Genomic DNA, 15,796 nt, shown 5'->3' on the forward strand with positions numbered 1-15,796 from the left:
TCCATGTAGTTAGCTCAACCCCCTTAAACCCACTGATGATGCACCTTGTAATATTTGCTAGATTTGAAATGAACCACAAATGCTGGTTAGAAGGAACGAACTTTACTTCACAGTGTGTTGCTGCATAACCAAAAACTCTACTTTCGTTTTACTACCGGTCCCACCCCCAACTGATTCCCCCATACATTTACTTCTAATTCACTTGAGTTCCTACTCACATTACATCTCCCTTTTTTATTTTTAAGAAAAAGATAGAAACTACTGTCTATATCGAATTGGTTTTCTGATCACTCTGCCTCTTGATGTAGTAACAGGTAACTCAGAGTCCAAAATCTTCTCTGGTATATCACTGGCACTTTGTGCTACAACTGTTCTACTTTTGTTGTCTTGAGACTCTGATAGGTCTACCTCTGATGGAGGTGCAGTTGCGGTCACAGTAGTCTCATCCATTTTTGGTTCACAACTTGGAGTGCTTTGAAGATCTCTTCTTTTCCTTTGGCAGACAGCTAAATCATCAGTCTGAACCAAATATGATCTTGGAGTCATGTTTTGTCCAGTCACACTCGCTGGTTTCCACACTCCAGTTTTGCCAAACATTAACAGAATCACCAACCGGCAAAGGTGGTAAAGGCTTTGAACCTTTGTCAAAGTAAGGCTTCTTTTTTTCTTGTCTTCTCTTCAGATGTCTCTGTATGTCACCTTTTACCTGCTGAGGTAGTAACAACGGTGCTGAGGTAGGCAACCTGGTTCTTAAATGTCTCCCCATTAAAAGTTGTGCAGGTGAGCCTGTATCTACTGTAGGCGTATTTCTGTAATCCAATAAACTAAGATAAGGATCTGTGTTATTCAGACTAGATTTCTTAAGAATCCTCTTTACTGTTTGGATCACTCTGCCATTCCATTTGATTGAGGAAATAGTGGACTGGATGTTGTGTGAACAAAGTTCCAATCTTTGGCAAACATTTTAAAGTCTCTAGAGCAAAACTGAGAGCCATTATCACTGACAACCTCTTCAGGTATACCATGTCTTGCAAATATAGATTTGCAGTGTAAAATTACTGATCTACTTGTAGTGTCTTCAAGCAAACATATTTCCACATATTTTGAATAATAATCAATAAAAAGTAGATAGTCCTTTCTTTGAAATTCAAAAAAGTCCATTCCTAGCTTCTGCCAAGGTCTTCTTGGAATTTCATGAGGTAATATTGGTTCTTTTTGGTTTTTATTTCTGAAGGTATGACATGTGGTACATGAGAGTACCAATTCTTCAATTTGGGCACACATACCTGGCCAATATACAGCTTCTCGTGCCCACTTTTTACATAATTCAACATCCAGATGACTCTCATGTATAATATTCAATATCTCTTTCCTCAAATCTTGTGGTACTACAATTCTGTCACTTTTAAAAATGAGTCCATCATGAACACTTAATTCCTCTCTGTAATTCCAATAAACACATATACAATCTGGAACTTCTACTCTTCTATCTGGCCTCCTCTGCAAAATGGCATTTTTCAGGATTTGCAAAATGCTATCCTTTTCAGTAGCCACCTAAAATTCTTTCAGTTTTGATTCGGAGATTGGTAAATAAGATAACATGAGGTTAACAGCAACCTCGGCTTCTTCAGAACTTATTCCTTCACCCTGTTCAAGATATGCCCTGGTCTATAGTGCACTTGTAATTGATATTTCTGCAGTGTTAACTCCCATCTTTGGATTCTTGGAGGTGCAGTATGCAAAGGTTTTCTGAAAATTGCCTCCAATGGTTTGTGGTCCATTTCCACAGTCACTTTTTTGCCATAGAGAAATTGATGGAATCTTGTGCATCTAAACACTATTGCCAACATTTCCTTTTCTGTTTGGGCATAGTTCTGTTGGGCCGCAGTCATTGCTTTAGAAGCATATGCAACAGGTGCACCTCTTTGCAACAGTACAGCACCTAAGCAGGGGCGTCACTACCGGGGTGCAGAGGGTGTGGCCCGCACCTGGGTGTCACCATGAAGGGGGTGACACCCAGAGCCGCCCCGCGCCGTTGCCCGGCAAGGCTGCTCCAACTCTTCCTCGGAGGTGGGAGGCCAGGCGGGCAAGACCAGGAGCAGCGTTGGCGGGGTGAGGGAGGCGCGCCGGCGTTCCCAGGCCTTCTCCGGCTGGGTGCCCCTCCAGCGCGTGCCCTCCCAGGGACATGGACGGGGTGGCTGGCATTGAGTGCACGCACGTGCACGCACGCGTGCGCAAGCCCAGCCACCTCGTCCATGCCTCTGGGAGGGCATGCACCGGAGGTCCGCACCCCCCGCACTCCTGCTAGTGACGCCGCTGCACCTAAGCCTGTAGAACTAGCGTACACTGACACAGTTACAGGTTCTTTCACATTATAATATTTCAAAACAGGAGCTTTTGTTAATAGTTCTTTCAACTGTGTGAATGCTGTTTCATGAACTGACATCCAGCAAAATTCAACATCTTGGGCCAACAGCTGTCTTAAAGGGTTGTTACTGTTGACAAATTTGGGATAAATTTTGCTAGGTATGTCACCATTCCTAGAAATCTTTGAAGATCAGCTTTGTTACTTGGACTGGGCATATCAGTGATGGCCTCTATTTTAGATGAATCAGGTTTTAGTCCTTCTTTAGTTAAGATGTGTCCTAGATATTTTATTTCAGTCATGGCAAATTTGCATTTCACTTTGTTCAGTTTCAGATTCCTCTCTCGGCACCTGTCCAGAACTCTCTTCAGTCTCTCATTATGTTCCTGTTTGGTCTTCCCCCACACCAGCATATCATCTATGTAGCATGTGACCACATCAATACCCTCAAATGTCTGTTGGATCATCCTCTGATAGACCTCAGGAGCTGAAGAGATACCAAATGGCATTCTTGTAAATCAGTACCTGCCAAAAGGTGTATTAAATGTACATAGCCTGGAATCGTTGTCATCTAGCTGAATTTGCCAGAATCCACTACTGGCATCAAGAACCGTAAACAATTCTGCTTCTGCTAGCTTACTGGTAATTTCTTCTACAGTAGGTAATTGAAAATGTTCTCTTAAAATTGCTCTGTTCATATCTCTTGGATCTAAACATATTCTTATCTGGTCCCGGCCAGGCTTGTCTACAACCACAATTGAATTCACCCTTACAATTACTTCTAATTCATTGAGTTCCTACTCACATTACACACCTTGTTATTTGCATGATGGTTTGTTTCTCGCCCAGTAGTGGTAAAAGAGAATTCACATACTGGGAAGCGTGGCTTCAATTGCTGTTGTTCCCCATCTACTGCCTGTGAAGGTAGACCAAACCATTTGTGTTTTCTCTCTGTCAATTATTACTCACTGGAATTGGGTTGGCTATCAAAGTCAGTTTATAACAGCCCACATGGTAGGCAGGAAAGGGTAGAGAATCTTCTTAACTCTTACTCATCTCTCAAACCTCTCTCCTGTCGGTAAAGAAGTTTGGAGCAGCCATGTTAAAAGGCAGGCAGGGCATTCCAGGCAAGGGGTTGTCAGTCCTGCTTTGATATGGATATCGTTGCAGAGGAACCCTAGTAAAGCCTTATGAACAACACAATCCTAACAATATCTACTCAGAAGTAAGTCCTGTTGAGTTCTATGCCTTCAGGGGCATCCATCTTTACTCCTGAGTGCTCCCATCTAAGATCTCCACAACATTAGGCTCTCTTCTTTCTACAATGGCTGGTGACTGGCTAGGCCTGAGAGCACTTAAACCGTCTTGCCAGAAGCAGATAAACTAGATTAAATGTTCCTTACCCAAGCTCTCTAAGCAACTGAGAAGGAATGATCCCGTCACTTCAGCTGGACCTAGAAACACCCTAGTTTAGCTAAGATTTCTATCTTAATTTCCAATCAGAGAATTTTTTTTTTGAGTGGTATGCTCCAAGCAACTGTGGTTGATGCTTAATGTATCATGCTTAATGACATCATTAGGGCTGCCCCATGACACTAGGGCACAGCCCCATGACATCACTAGGGCCTGCCCCTGAAATTTCAGGGTTTGGGATGCTTCTGACCTGGCAACCCTGTTATCATCTGATAGAAACAGCACTTTTTCGATAATGGCTCCTCCATTGTGGAACTCCATCCCTAACTGGAGACCAATCAGGCCCAGGCTGTGGTTATTTGGTGAAAGCAGTTTCAAAACTTTTTCTCCTGTCAAACACTGGAGACTTCTTGAGGCTTGTGCTGCTACTGTTCCAAGATTTTGACATTATTATTTTAATTATAAAATTGTTAAAAATTGCATTGCTTTGGAAGCTTAACCTGTGCTTTTATTATGTTTATTTATTATTTTATTTGTGGGAGGGAGAGAGGAAAAGCAGCCTAGAGAGGAAAAGCAGGGGAGCTCTTTCACATGGTTAGGGGTCTCTTACAACCTGGCCTACGAGAGGAGAATTCAGACCACTCGACAGTCTGCTGTGAACAACATGGCCAGCACTTTGCAGACAAAATCGCAAAGTTGATACAGGCCCAGTGGATTTAACTGTGGCTCCTGCTTGTTGGGTGTTAATGGATACTTCTCAGTCTGTACTGCCCGAGGATGTGGACAGGATCCTTGGAGAGGTGAGGGCCACCATATGTGTGCTAGATCCTTGCCCCTCCTGGCTCATTAAACCAGCCAGGCAGGGATTGGCCGAGTGAGTAATGGGAGTGGTTAATGCCTCTCTACAGCAAGGCAGGGTCCCTACATGCCTAAAGGAGGCAATTGTAAGCCCCCTACTGAAAAGGCCTTCCCTGAATCCCGCCATATTGGGTAATCATTGGCCGGTCTCCAATATTCCATTTCTGGGCAAGATACTGGAGCACGTGGTGGTGTCTGAGCTCCAGGGGTTTCTGGGTGAGACGGATTATGTAGATCCATTTCAATCTGGCTTCCGGCTGTGTTGTGGGATGGAGATGGCTTTGATCACCTTGGTGGGCAACCTACTCTGGGAACTGGACAGGGGGAGTGCGTCCCTGTTGGTTCTGCTGGGCCTCTCAGCAGCTTTCGATACCATTGACCACGGTATCTTTCTCAATGGGAGGGGACTTGGGGACACTCTTTTACAGTGACTTTCCCTTTCTGGAGAGGTGAGCCCAGAAAGTGGTGCTGGGGGATTCCTGTTTGACTCCTTGGCCATTGGCTTGTGGAGTCCTTCAGGTTCTGTCCTGCCCCCCTTGCTATTTAACATATACAAGAAACCGCTGGGTGAGTTTGTCCAGAGCTATGGGATCTGGTGCCACCAATATGCTGATGGCACCCAACTCTATTTCTCTTTTCCACCTAAATCCAAGGAAGCTATTTCAGTTCTAAACTGGTGTCTGTTATCAGTAATGGATTGGATGAGGGCACATAAATTGAAGCTTAATCCAGACAAGACAGAGGTGCTTCTGGTCAGTCTGAAGGCAGATCAGGGACGGGGATTCAACCTGTTTTAGACAGGGTTACACTCCCTCTGAAGACACCGGCTCGCAGTTTGGATGTACTGCTGGACTCATCCCTGAGCCTGGATGCTCAGGTTTTGGCAGTGGCCAGGAGTGCATTTGCATAGTTAAAACCAGAGCTTGGAAGTAACTCGTTAGAATTAACGAGTTACTTGTAATTTATTACTTTTTTGCATAACGACTGGGTAACTTCGTTACAATTTGCTTGTAAGAGAACGAGTGGTAATTTCATTACTTTTCAACTGCAAGTCTAACGTTTTCCGCGTTACTTTGGACGTTACTGGGAGGGGGGAAGTCTGCTGCTGTGATTGGTGGACAAATACATGTGCCTTATACTGCGCTTCTGCGCAGAGCTACTCTTCCCTCCTGCTCTGTGTTAGAGGCACGAGGGAGGAAGTGGAGAAAAAGAGAAAAAAATGCTTCAAGACTGGATGATGTTGGAGAAGAAAGGAGCTGGGGGAGAAAGCCTGAGGGCAAGGACGGAGGAGGCAGCAGCAGAATGGAGGTGAGGAGCTCTGTGTGTGTGAGGGTTATGGTAACGTCCCTACCCCCACTCTCTTGCCCGCGCTCACTCAGCTGCCTCCTCTTGCACACTCTGTCACTCATCCTAACACCCTCACCCTCATCCCCATTCTCTTCCCCTCACTTGCTCAGCCATCCCCTCTTGATGGCATTGGGCCGATATGGCCCAGAAGAGCTGGTTTAAAAAAAAAATCTGCCTGCGCTGGCAGAGAAGGGGTTAATTTTTCACCAGCCAACTTTTTTTTGCTATCGCTGAGAGGTAAGGAGGGGCAAGCGCACAAGCTGGCTTGCCCGCCCCATGGAATCCTTTTTTTTTATCATTAATTTTTATTCAAATTTTCAAAGATGAAAAAACAAAACAAAACAAAAACAATTAAACAATAAAATAAAATGTCGACTTCCGATTTGTCGCAGATCAGTTATAGGTCTAGAATATATAACAATCCTATCTCTAAAATTATATTATAAAATCACTTTCCTCCAATAATTATCTTAATTAATCATCAAATCTCATAAACATTATTTTATTCTTTCCACAAAAAGTCAAAGAGAGGTTTCAATTTCTTGAAAGATATATCTTTCAATTTTTCTCCAAATAAACATGTCGCTTAATCCATCTAATTCAAATCTGTTAGGCCCAATAATTTCAATAGCCATTCTTCCATTATCTATATTAATTCCATCTTCCATCTTCAATAATCCTGTTAAGTCCAGTAATTTCAGTAGCCATTCTTCCGTTATCAATATCCCATAATAATCTTGTTGTCATAGCCATAGTCCAAGTAAACATATCAATTAATCCATCTCGTCAAATCTGTTAAGTCCAATAATTTCCATAACCATTATTCCATTATCAATATTAATTCCATCTTCCATCTTCAATAGTCCTGTTAAATCCAGTGGTTTCAGTATCCATTCATCCATTATTAGTATCCCATGATGATCTTGCTGTCATAGCCATAGTCATATAACAAGAGTCTGATGGGAATTTCCCCCATCACAAATACGTCTTTGCCATCAATTCTGAATATGTTGTTGAAATATTGTTGTAAAGTCACATCTCTGTTCTGGGTGCATCTCTGCTCTGTCACATATTTGTAGTTAATTCCATACATTTTTTCCATGTCAGGCCCCATCACATCATTCCAGTCAAGAATTCTGAATATGTTACTGAAGTATTGCTGCAAAATCATATCTCTGTTCTTCTTTTTTACAAAATGCACTGGCTCATCTCTTAAGAGTTTCTCCACTGTCACATATCTGTAGCCAACTCCATAGATTTTTTCTATGTCAAACTCCATCACATCATTCCAGTCCAGAAAATTATCCAAGACATTGATAACTTTACCACCAAAATCTTCATTAATTTCTTCAGAGACAACGTTGAATTCCAAACAGTCAACTTTATTTCTAACATCCATAAAATCCAAATCTTTTTCAAATTTCACATTTGTTCCAATCTCCAGGGCTTGTAGCTTCCCTATCCCATCAAACTCCTCTCTCACAGAATCCACTATTTCTTTAAGCTCCTGCGTCATTTTGTTAAGTTCAATTTTCATCTCCTGTCTACCCTGTCTCAGGGTTTGTTTCGTTATCTCAATCTCACCCATTATTTTCTGAAACATAATTTCTTCCATGGTCTCATTCACTTTCCTGGTTGTCATTCTTAAAACCACAGAGACAAAAATTATTTCAGCCACAGTTGGGTTAATATTTCAGGCTTGCTTGTATCAGTGTAGACAATACAGCCTGCCTTATCTCTATGTGTTCAGGAATACAAAACAAACTTAGTTCCCAACATCAAAACAATTAGTGGCGTCGTGAACAAGCAGATTCGTCAAAATGAAATAGACCAAAAAGAATTCTCCCCCCCCTCATCGAAATAGAAATCCCTCTTCCGTTGATATCTTTAGAATGCACCTCCAGGACAGCTTTTTGCGATAAAAACAAAGATAAGCTTTTTCGATTTCTTTCCTCCTTAATTTCGTTAGTGAAAGAGAAAAGCCAAAACTCACCTAAGAGTTCTTCACAGCTGATTCATTGACAAATCTCTTTTTTGCTGCACCAATTTAAGCCAAGTAAAAAAAGAAGATAGAAAGGATGCTTATCTGCCTGTTAGAGTCCGTTTTCTTTAAAGAAAAGATAAACGTGTCGCTATAATCAGCTAGAGCTTGATGAAAGTCCGTCCGGCATTGCAGTTTGAACTTTCTCTCATAAATAAATGAAATCCAGTCCTCCCCACAAAAACAGGCTTTGGGGTTAATCTCTACGTTTCTCCCTGCCCGGAAGAAAATCTTTATCAGTCAAAAAGAACGTTGTGACTGATTTTAGAGTTGAAAAAGCTTCTTCTGAGATGAGAGCTCGCTCAGAGGCAGCACAGGCAAAGCAACCCTTCCCGGAAGTCCACCGCCCCATGGAATCCTGAGTGCGAGCAGGGTCCCCTCCCCTCCAAGAAACGTCCAAAAGCCGCCTCAGCCTTGCTTGTGCTTTCCCCAGAGCGTTCCATCTCTATTCTATTCCTGTTGCATTTGTCTTCGCCTTTAAATTTGACTCTGTTTCTTTGCATCTAACAAAGGGTTAAACCAGAGTCTTCCTGAAACATTTAAAACACGCAGACACACACACACACCTGTTCTTCCCTTTTACTTTAACTGCCGCATTTTAAGGAGGGCGCGATGTGATGGTAGATCTTCAAGGTTATTTGGATTTGGGAGAGGAAATGTTTACAAAGAATCGATTTGGTCGGCGAGAGAAGGTGGCAATGTTGGTTGTTGCAGAGGTTCCTGTGTGTGCAAGCAGTAAGAGCCTAGTCCCAGTGGCTGCCAAAAGAGAGCAGTCGTAAAGGTCCTGGTTTGACTTTAAAGGCAAGCAGTTTGCAAATTTAAGGTATGCCAGAGCCATGGCTTCCTGTAGTTCTCTCCACTGCGCTCCAGGGCAGAGTTGCCCTCTTCTGCTTCCTAGATTTGGCTGCTTTTTGCATATTTCTATGTCAGCCTACCTAAAATATTTGTCTGTGGGCAGCATGCTTTTATGTCAAATCTATAGTGAAGCAAAGGTTAAATTCTATTAATCTGTGTTAATTTTTGAACTACAGGAAGCTGAGGGGTTTGTCTTCTAGGGAGACACTAGATTCATTTCATGGAAAACATCAATTCTAACCTGGTGTTCTCAAAGTTATGAAACAAAATCACAAATTGTTTCCAAAGTGGTGAATAAAGTTTGGTGTTGCAAACCCTGCAGTCTTTTGATCAAAACAGCTCAGCAGTTTTTTTGCTTCATTTCAGGAAATAAAGGACAGCACATGTTTGGGAATTACTGTAAACTGCCCAGAGAGCTTTGGTTATGGGGTGGTATATAAATACAATAAATAAATAAATAAATAAATCCTAACACCCCCACCCCATTCTCTTGCCCGCACTTGCTCAGCCATCCCCTCTTGCACACTCCGTCACTCTCTCTATCACCCCCTCACCCCCTGCTTGCTCACTTTATATATATTTTTAAAAAATATGTGGTCTTTTGTTGTAGTTGTGTTGCAAGAGTGCTTAGAGAGGGCTGCTGTTGCAAACTCAGGGAAGTAATTTTCATATCTATCTCACCCTTTTTAGTGTGTTGCATAGATCGTCAAATGTATGTCAGCATTTATTTGGCTGCTGTAGAGATGGGGGGGCTGGAAATGGAACCAGAGGAACAGTACCCTTTATGATACTAATTTGAAGGGTCAGATCTCTTTGAGAGCCTGTAATTACAAAGAGCTTTGTTTGATCTTCCATCAGAAGCGAAGCTGACCACTTAACAAAGTGAGAGAACTGTAGCCAGAGCTGGTCAGTTTTGGATTTAGTTGGCTTGATCTTGTACGCAGAGCTGGCTTCTTTTGCTTTAATTTCCACTTTCTTCTCTAATCATTTATTTCCCTTCTTGGAAAGTCAGTGTTGATGCTGCTGTGTTTTCTGCACATTTTTGTTTAACTTAAAAAAAAGAACATTTTCTGTTTTGTTCTACAAGGATGTAATGATGCTGCTGTATAAGCTGTCTTGCTCCCTTTAAGAAGGAAAGATTTTGTGTGTGTGTAAAATAACTGGGCATTTATCAGTCTTGCTGTAGAGGAATGAAAGGTAGCATCATACCCCAAACCATATTATGTCCTTGGCAGCAAACTCTTGAATTACAGAAAATTTATTTATTTATTATAATAATAATAACAATAAAATTTTATTTGTGAGTCGCCTATCTGGCCGACTGAACGGCCACTCTAGGCGACGTACATTGCCACAGTAAAATACAATATAAAACCCAAACTACAATAATTAAAATTAAGCAACATTAAACTAAACAATTAAAAACTGACCCACACCCGGAGACCCCATAGGCCTGCCTGAATAGCCAGGTCTTCAAGGCCCGGCGGAAACCTGTCAGGGAGGGGGTATGGCGAAGGTCAAAAGGAAGGGAATTCCAGAGGGTGGGGGCCACAATAGAAAATGCCCTCTCTCTGGTCCGCACCAGCCTAGCTGTTTTAGCTGATGGGACTGAGAGAAGGTCTTGTGTGGCTGATCTTGTCAGGCGGCATAATTGGTGATGCTGGAGGTGCTCCTTCAGATAAACTGGGCCGGAACCGTATAGGGCTTTAAAGGTCAACACCAACACCTTGAATTGGGCCCGGTAGACAACTGGTAACCAGTGTAGATCTACTAACACCGGGGTGATATGATCACGGCGACAGCTGTTCTTAATCAAGCTCGCCGCCGCATTCTGTATCAGCTGTAATTTCCGGACCGTCTTCAAGGGTAACCCCACGTAGAGCGCATTACAGTAGTCTAAGCGAGAGGAGACCAGGGCATGTATCACCCGTGGGAGCAGATGAACAGGAAGGTAGGGTTGCAGCCTCCGTATCAGATGTAATTGATACCAAGCCGCCCGGCTCACTGCTGTAATCTGAGCCTCCATGGACAGCTGGGAGTCAAGAATGACCCCAAGGCTGCGGACCTGGTCTTTCAGGGGTAATCTTACCCCATTAAACACCAGGTCTGTGTCTCCCAACCTTCTCTTATCTCCCACGAGCAACACCTCGGTCTTGTCGGGGTTCAGTTTCAGCCTATTCCTATTTGATTTATATCCTGCCCTTCCTCCCAGCAGGAGCCCAAATGGCAGAGACAGGGTTTTTCTTCTCTCTGTTTTTATATCATGGTGGCATAAAACCTCCCTGGCAAAACATTCTTGGATTGTAGGCCTTGAAATGACTTTTTCTGGATTTTTTTATGACTTCATATAACATGAGAAACAATAACTCCTGAAAGACTGCATGTGTATTTCCTTTTGTCCTCATTTATATCCATCCCTCTTCAGAGACCTGTGGTGAATGCTTTAATAATTATGTTAAAATAACAGATGATGTACTAATTTCAAGTTTTTGGAAACATAGTTCAGTTTAAACAGGATTACTTTTATCTAACATTAATTTAAAGTGTTTTCTGATCTGAAATATTTAACATGAAATTATTAAATTCATATAGTTTATTAGTTTACCATTAGATAGGCATAAGGTTACTTCACATAGCTAGGCTATCACTAAATAGTAACTGTCATAGGCAGCGTGAACAGATGTACTCATCAATGAAACTTTTCAAGGTTTAAGCTGGCAGCATGGGCCTGTAGGTAGTAAAACAGATCCAGATCTTCAGGGGATGCTGCCTTATAATAAGTCAGGCTATTAGTCAGCTATCATATCACACTGACTATCAGTGTATCTCCAGGATCTTAGGCAGAGGTCTTTCTCAATCCTACCTGGAGATGCTGGGTATTGAACCTAGGACCTTTCATATGCAAAACATGTGCTTGACCACTGAGCTATAGCCCAGACAGTGCTCTTGTTAGAGAGCTTCAGAAGTCATTATTCAAGATTTAACAGACAAAGTAGTTCCTAAGTACAAAGAACATATTCTGTCTGTGTCACATTTGAATTGTATAGGTACATATAGTTCAACCACCTTTCTCTGGGCTGGTAATGGTTGTGGTAATCAACATCTGCTGCACCTCAAGAGCAGCAGCCTGTTGGAGAAGCCAACATTCCATCTTTTACTGGTAAGTCTGGCTAGTTCACATTCCGCTGCCCCTCTCCAATCTCTCAGCTAGGAGCAAATTTATCCACAGCCAATGATCCACATGAGGTTCCCTCACTCTCATCACACCCTCAAGGAACAAATCAGAGGAGTGACGCTCTCCTTTGGTGTTTCCCTGGGCTGGGGCTGACCTGCTGGCTACTGCCAAATAGGCTTGCCCCTTGGAAACCAGCTATAGCTGCGGCAACAGTTGCTGTTCTTGAGATGCAGCAGAAAAAAGTTAGGGAGGTTACGGTTGGTCTCTACCTCCCAGCCAGCAGTAGTCCTATTGATGTTTATGTTGTGGGTGACATTGTTAGGTCCTGCAATAGTGTTGCTAGATAAAACAGCACTGCGGTCACAACTCGCATCTGGGTCTGCCAAAGGATCTGATCCCTCCATTTGTATCTCTGTTATATGGCATGTTGTTGCTGGTAAGTAGCTGTTTAAGGTTACAGGGCTGTTTCTAAGCAAGGACAGGTGTAGCACCCAGGGCCTGCGGGAGGGGTGTATTGTTGTCCAGAATAGGCTGTAAATCATTGATGATATGTAGAAGTGGTTTTATGGTCATGCTGACTTCTAGCTGCCTGTAGTAAGAGGGGAACATTTTACTGTGAAGTGCTGAAGGGATTACATTCACTACTCTTCTAATTTTCTGACTGATGAGCTGTACATAAAAGCAATTACAATGAAAATAATGTTCTGAAAGTAAATATTTGTCTTTGGTTTTAGCTTGTGTTTAAAGAGGTTTGATCCTAACTAAAGTTGTGTGTGCCTCCACATTCTTTGCAACATTTTGAATTAATGGTAAGAGCACACTGAGCAATGCAAATTCATATGTGTATAGTATAGAGCTCTGAAGTTAGGTCAGGAATGGATTCCATAGCTGAGATTAATTGGCTATTTTTTGCTTAGCATCTTAGTTATTATCCCTGAACTACTGATAAGTTAATATAGGACACTTTCGGAATTAACAGGCTTTGTTCTGCGTTTGGGCAGTAAAGACATAGTAGCTGCCTAAAAACTTTAAATAAGAGTTTAAAGAGTCATCTTTCTGAATATAACCTTTACACAAGGACATACAGTTCTGTTAGACTGTGACAAAGTTTCCTTCATTAATTGTCAGCTTAAGCTCAGACTTGCCAGCACTAATACTTTGGGCCTGGTTTAGAATAAAATGGGAGCTGCAAATGTTCTAGGATACCATGAAATTGAGTTTTGAAGAATTTGTAAAAGTATTATTGTACTACCTTCTGTGTGTGTGTTTATTTTTAATGTTGTTTTAGGCTACTTAGATGTGCAGCAGCCAAGGCCAGCACCTTGCAGGCATTTTTCAAAAAAAGTAACTGAAATGTAACTGTAGTGATTACTTTTGAGAAAAAGTAATCACTTACTTTCAGAGCAATTGTAATTGTAACAGTAATTACTACTTTTTTGTGCCATGTAACTGTAACTGTGTGTGTTTAAATTTTATTTATTTATTTATTATTTGATTTATTTCCTGCCCTTCCTCCCAGCAGGAGCCCAGGGCGGTAAACAAAAGCACTAAAATCTTTAAAACATCATAAAAACAGACATTAAAATACATTAATTGTTATGTTTTTAATGGTTTTATTCTATATATAGTTTAATTACCTCATGGTAATACCTGATGACCGCCTCTCCCGACACGAACCCACCCATACACTATGGTCAACTTCAAAGGTCCTCCTCCGGGTGCCTACTCAGAGGGAAGCTCAGATGATGGCAACAAAGGAGAGGGCCTTCTCAGTGATGGCCCCCAAATTATGGAATGATCTGTTTGACGAGGTGTGCCTGGCACCAACACTGTTACCTTTCCGGCGCCAGGTCAAGACTTTCCTCTTCTCCCAGGCATTTTAGCATGTGTTTTTAAATAGTTTTTTTAAAAAAAATAATTAATTAATTTAATTTTAGGAGTCTTTCATACGTAGCCTTCTGCCTTCTGAAGAACAAAACAAATAGCTGGAGTGGAGACTTCCCAATGTAGGATAATGACAGAAAAGTTCACTGCTGGGCTCTGCTTCAGGGATGAAAAATCCCCAGTGATCTAAGAGTATCATTCATTACCATTTAAGCAGAAACACAATACAGACCCATTGTGCGCTGAAAATGGGGTTCGAGTTTGCAAAAAGGCAGTGTCTTGTGCTGCAAGAGGGAATTCTTGTGGCATTTGCTGCTTGGCCAGATCTAAGGAAGTGCCGGCAGTTCAGAGCCCTGCATAGTTTCTGCAAGACATCTAAGCCAAAGCGATCAAGCTGAGCCCTGCCGGTCACCCTGCGGCTTGTATACTTTTCCCAAAAGGCAACTTGGAGACTTACGGTGGAAAGAGAAGTAACTGCATCAAAAGCTTCTAGCCGGTGTGGGATAGCAGACAGAGTGTGGGATGGACTGGAGAGGACGAGTTCAAATCCCCATCCTCCTATGTAGCTCATTGGGTTGTCTTGGGCAAGCTGTGCGTTCTTGTTGTAACCTACCTCACATGGTGGTTGTGACAATAAACCGGAAAGTGCGGACAATGTCTGAGCTCCTTGGAGGAAAGTCTGGAGAAAAACAAGAGGGTCCTTCAGCCAACTGTTGCTGTGTATCCCTAACCCCTAAAGCAGCCCAGGGGCCACATTCCCATCTGGGCAACCTTCCAAGGGCCACATGCCAGTGGTGGGGAGGGCCAGAGGCAAAAGGGGGCAGAGCAATAAATGTCATTTTACCTTTGCACCAGAGGCTAGTTTCTGTACACACACACACATGCGCACCCCCCCTGTTTGCCATTGAGACAAGGAGGAGGTATTCTTGAAGCTCGTGGGCACATTCCAGCCAGGGAAGAACACTGGGGGGGGTGAATTGGGGCCAGAGAGGGGTGTGCCCTTGGGAGATTTCTGAGGGCCGGGAAGAGAGGCCTGAAAGGCTGCATTTGGCCCCCAGGTCTATGGGGGGAGGTTCTGCTGAGGGCTCCAGCCAGGCTGGCTCTGGTGCTTTGTAGTCCTAAGAGAATCCCTGCTGGACCAGACCAATCTAGGCCAGGATCCTGTTCTCAGAATGGCCAGCCAGAGACCTCTGGGAAGCCCATAAGCAGACCCATGCGCAAGAGCACTCTCCCCACTTGTGATTCCCAGGAACTGTATTCAGAGGCACGCTGGCTGATCTGGAGGTGGGATCAGCCATCCTAGCTAGCGGCCCTGTTCAGGCTTGGTGGGGCTGAAAGGTTCTGAAAGGGACATCAGAGAAGGCCCTCCTGTTCCCCATATCTTCTGAGACTTTTGCCTGCTGTGCAACGTAGCACTGGAGGACTCAGCTGTGGGTCACTCGGGGCATAGAATTGGGGCTATGTCGCTGGGGTGGGGGCTCTCTTTATTGCTGTCTTAATTTGCTGTAACTGCAATGAAACTTGTTGAAGAGCACTATAGACATGTTCTTTAACCAAATAAGCTATACTTGTCACTGCACACATTTTACTGCAAAACTCTCATAAGCTCAGCCTGCTTTCTTTGCTTCTCTTTTCAGATGAGAAACCATTCAAGGTAGAGAACACCTACCTGCTGTGCCCGGCACCTGTTTTAGAAGAAGTTGGCATGTAGGTTCCTTTGAATGCAGGCTCTGCAGTGGACCAGTTCTTCCTTTTGTTTACTTTTTGCTGTGTAGATGTTTTACTTTAATTACGATTTTGTCCATGCACGCCCACCCTGAGATTTAGGGGGTGATGATTTCTGTTTCCTTGACTGCCT

At 42.9% G+C, this 15,796-nt stretch overlaps 1 protein-coding gene across 1 annotated transcript in view; it reads left to right on the forward strand.

The window, feature by feature from the left end:
* The window catches only part of ANTXR1 (ANTXR cell adhesion molecule 1), a 206,328-nt gene that overhangs the window by 85,492 nt on the left and 105,040 nt on the right, over positions 1–15,796 (forward strand). Inside the window, exon 11 of the mRNA XM_061592451.1 lies at positions 15,576–15,645. Coding sequence (XP_061448435.1) covers positions 15,576–15,645 — 70 coding nt within the window. The remainder of the gene's footprint in view (positions 1–15,575; positions 15,646–15,796) is intronic.

This window comes from Rhineura floridana, chromosome 12 (assembly GCF_030035675.1).
Source record: "Rhineura floridana isolate rRhiFlo1 chromosome 12, rRhiFlo1.hap2, whole genome shotgun sequence".
Taxonomy (NCBI): Eukaryota; Metazoa; Chordata; class Lepidosauria; order Squamata; family Rhineuridae; genus Rhineura; species Rhineura floridana.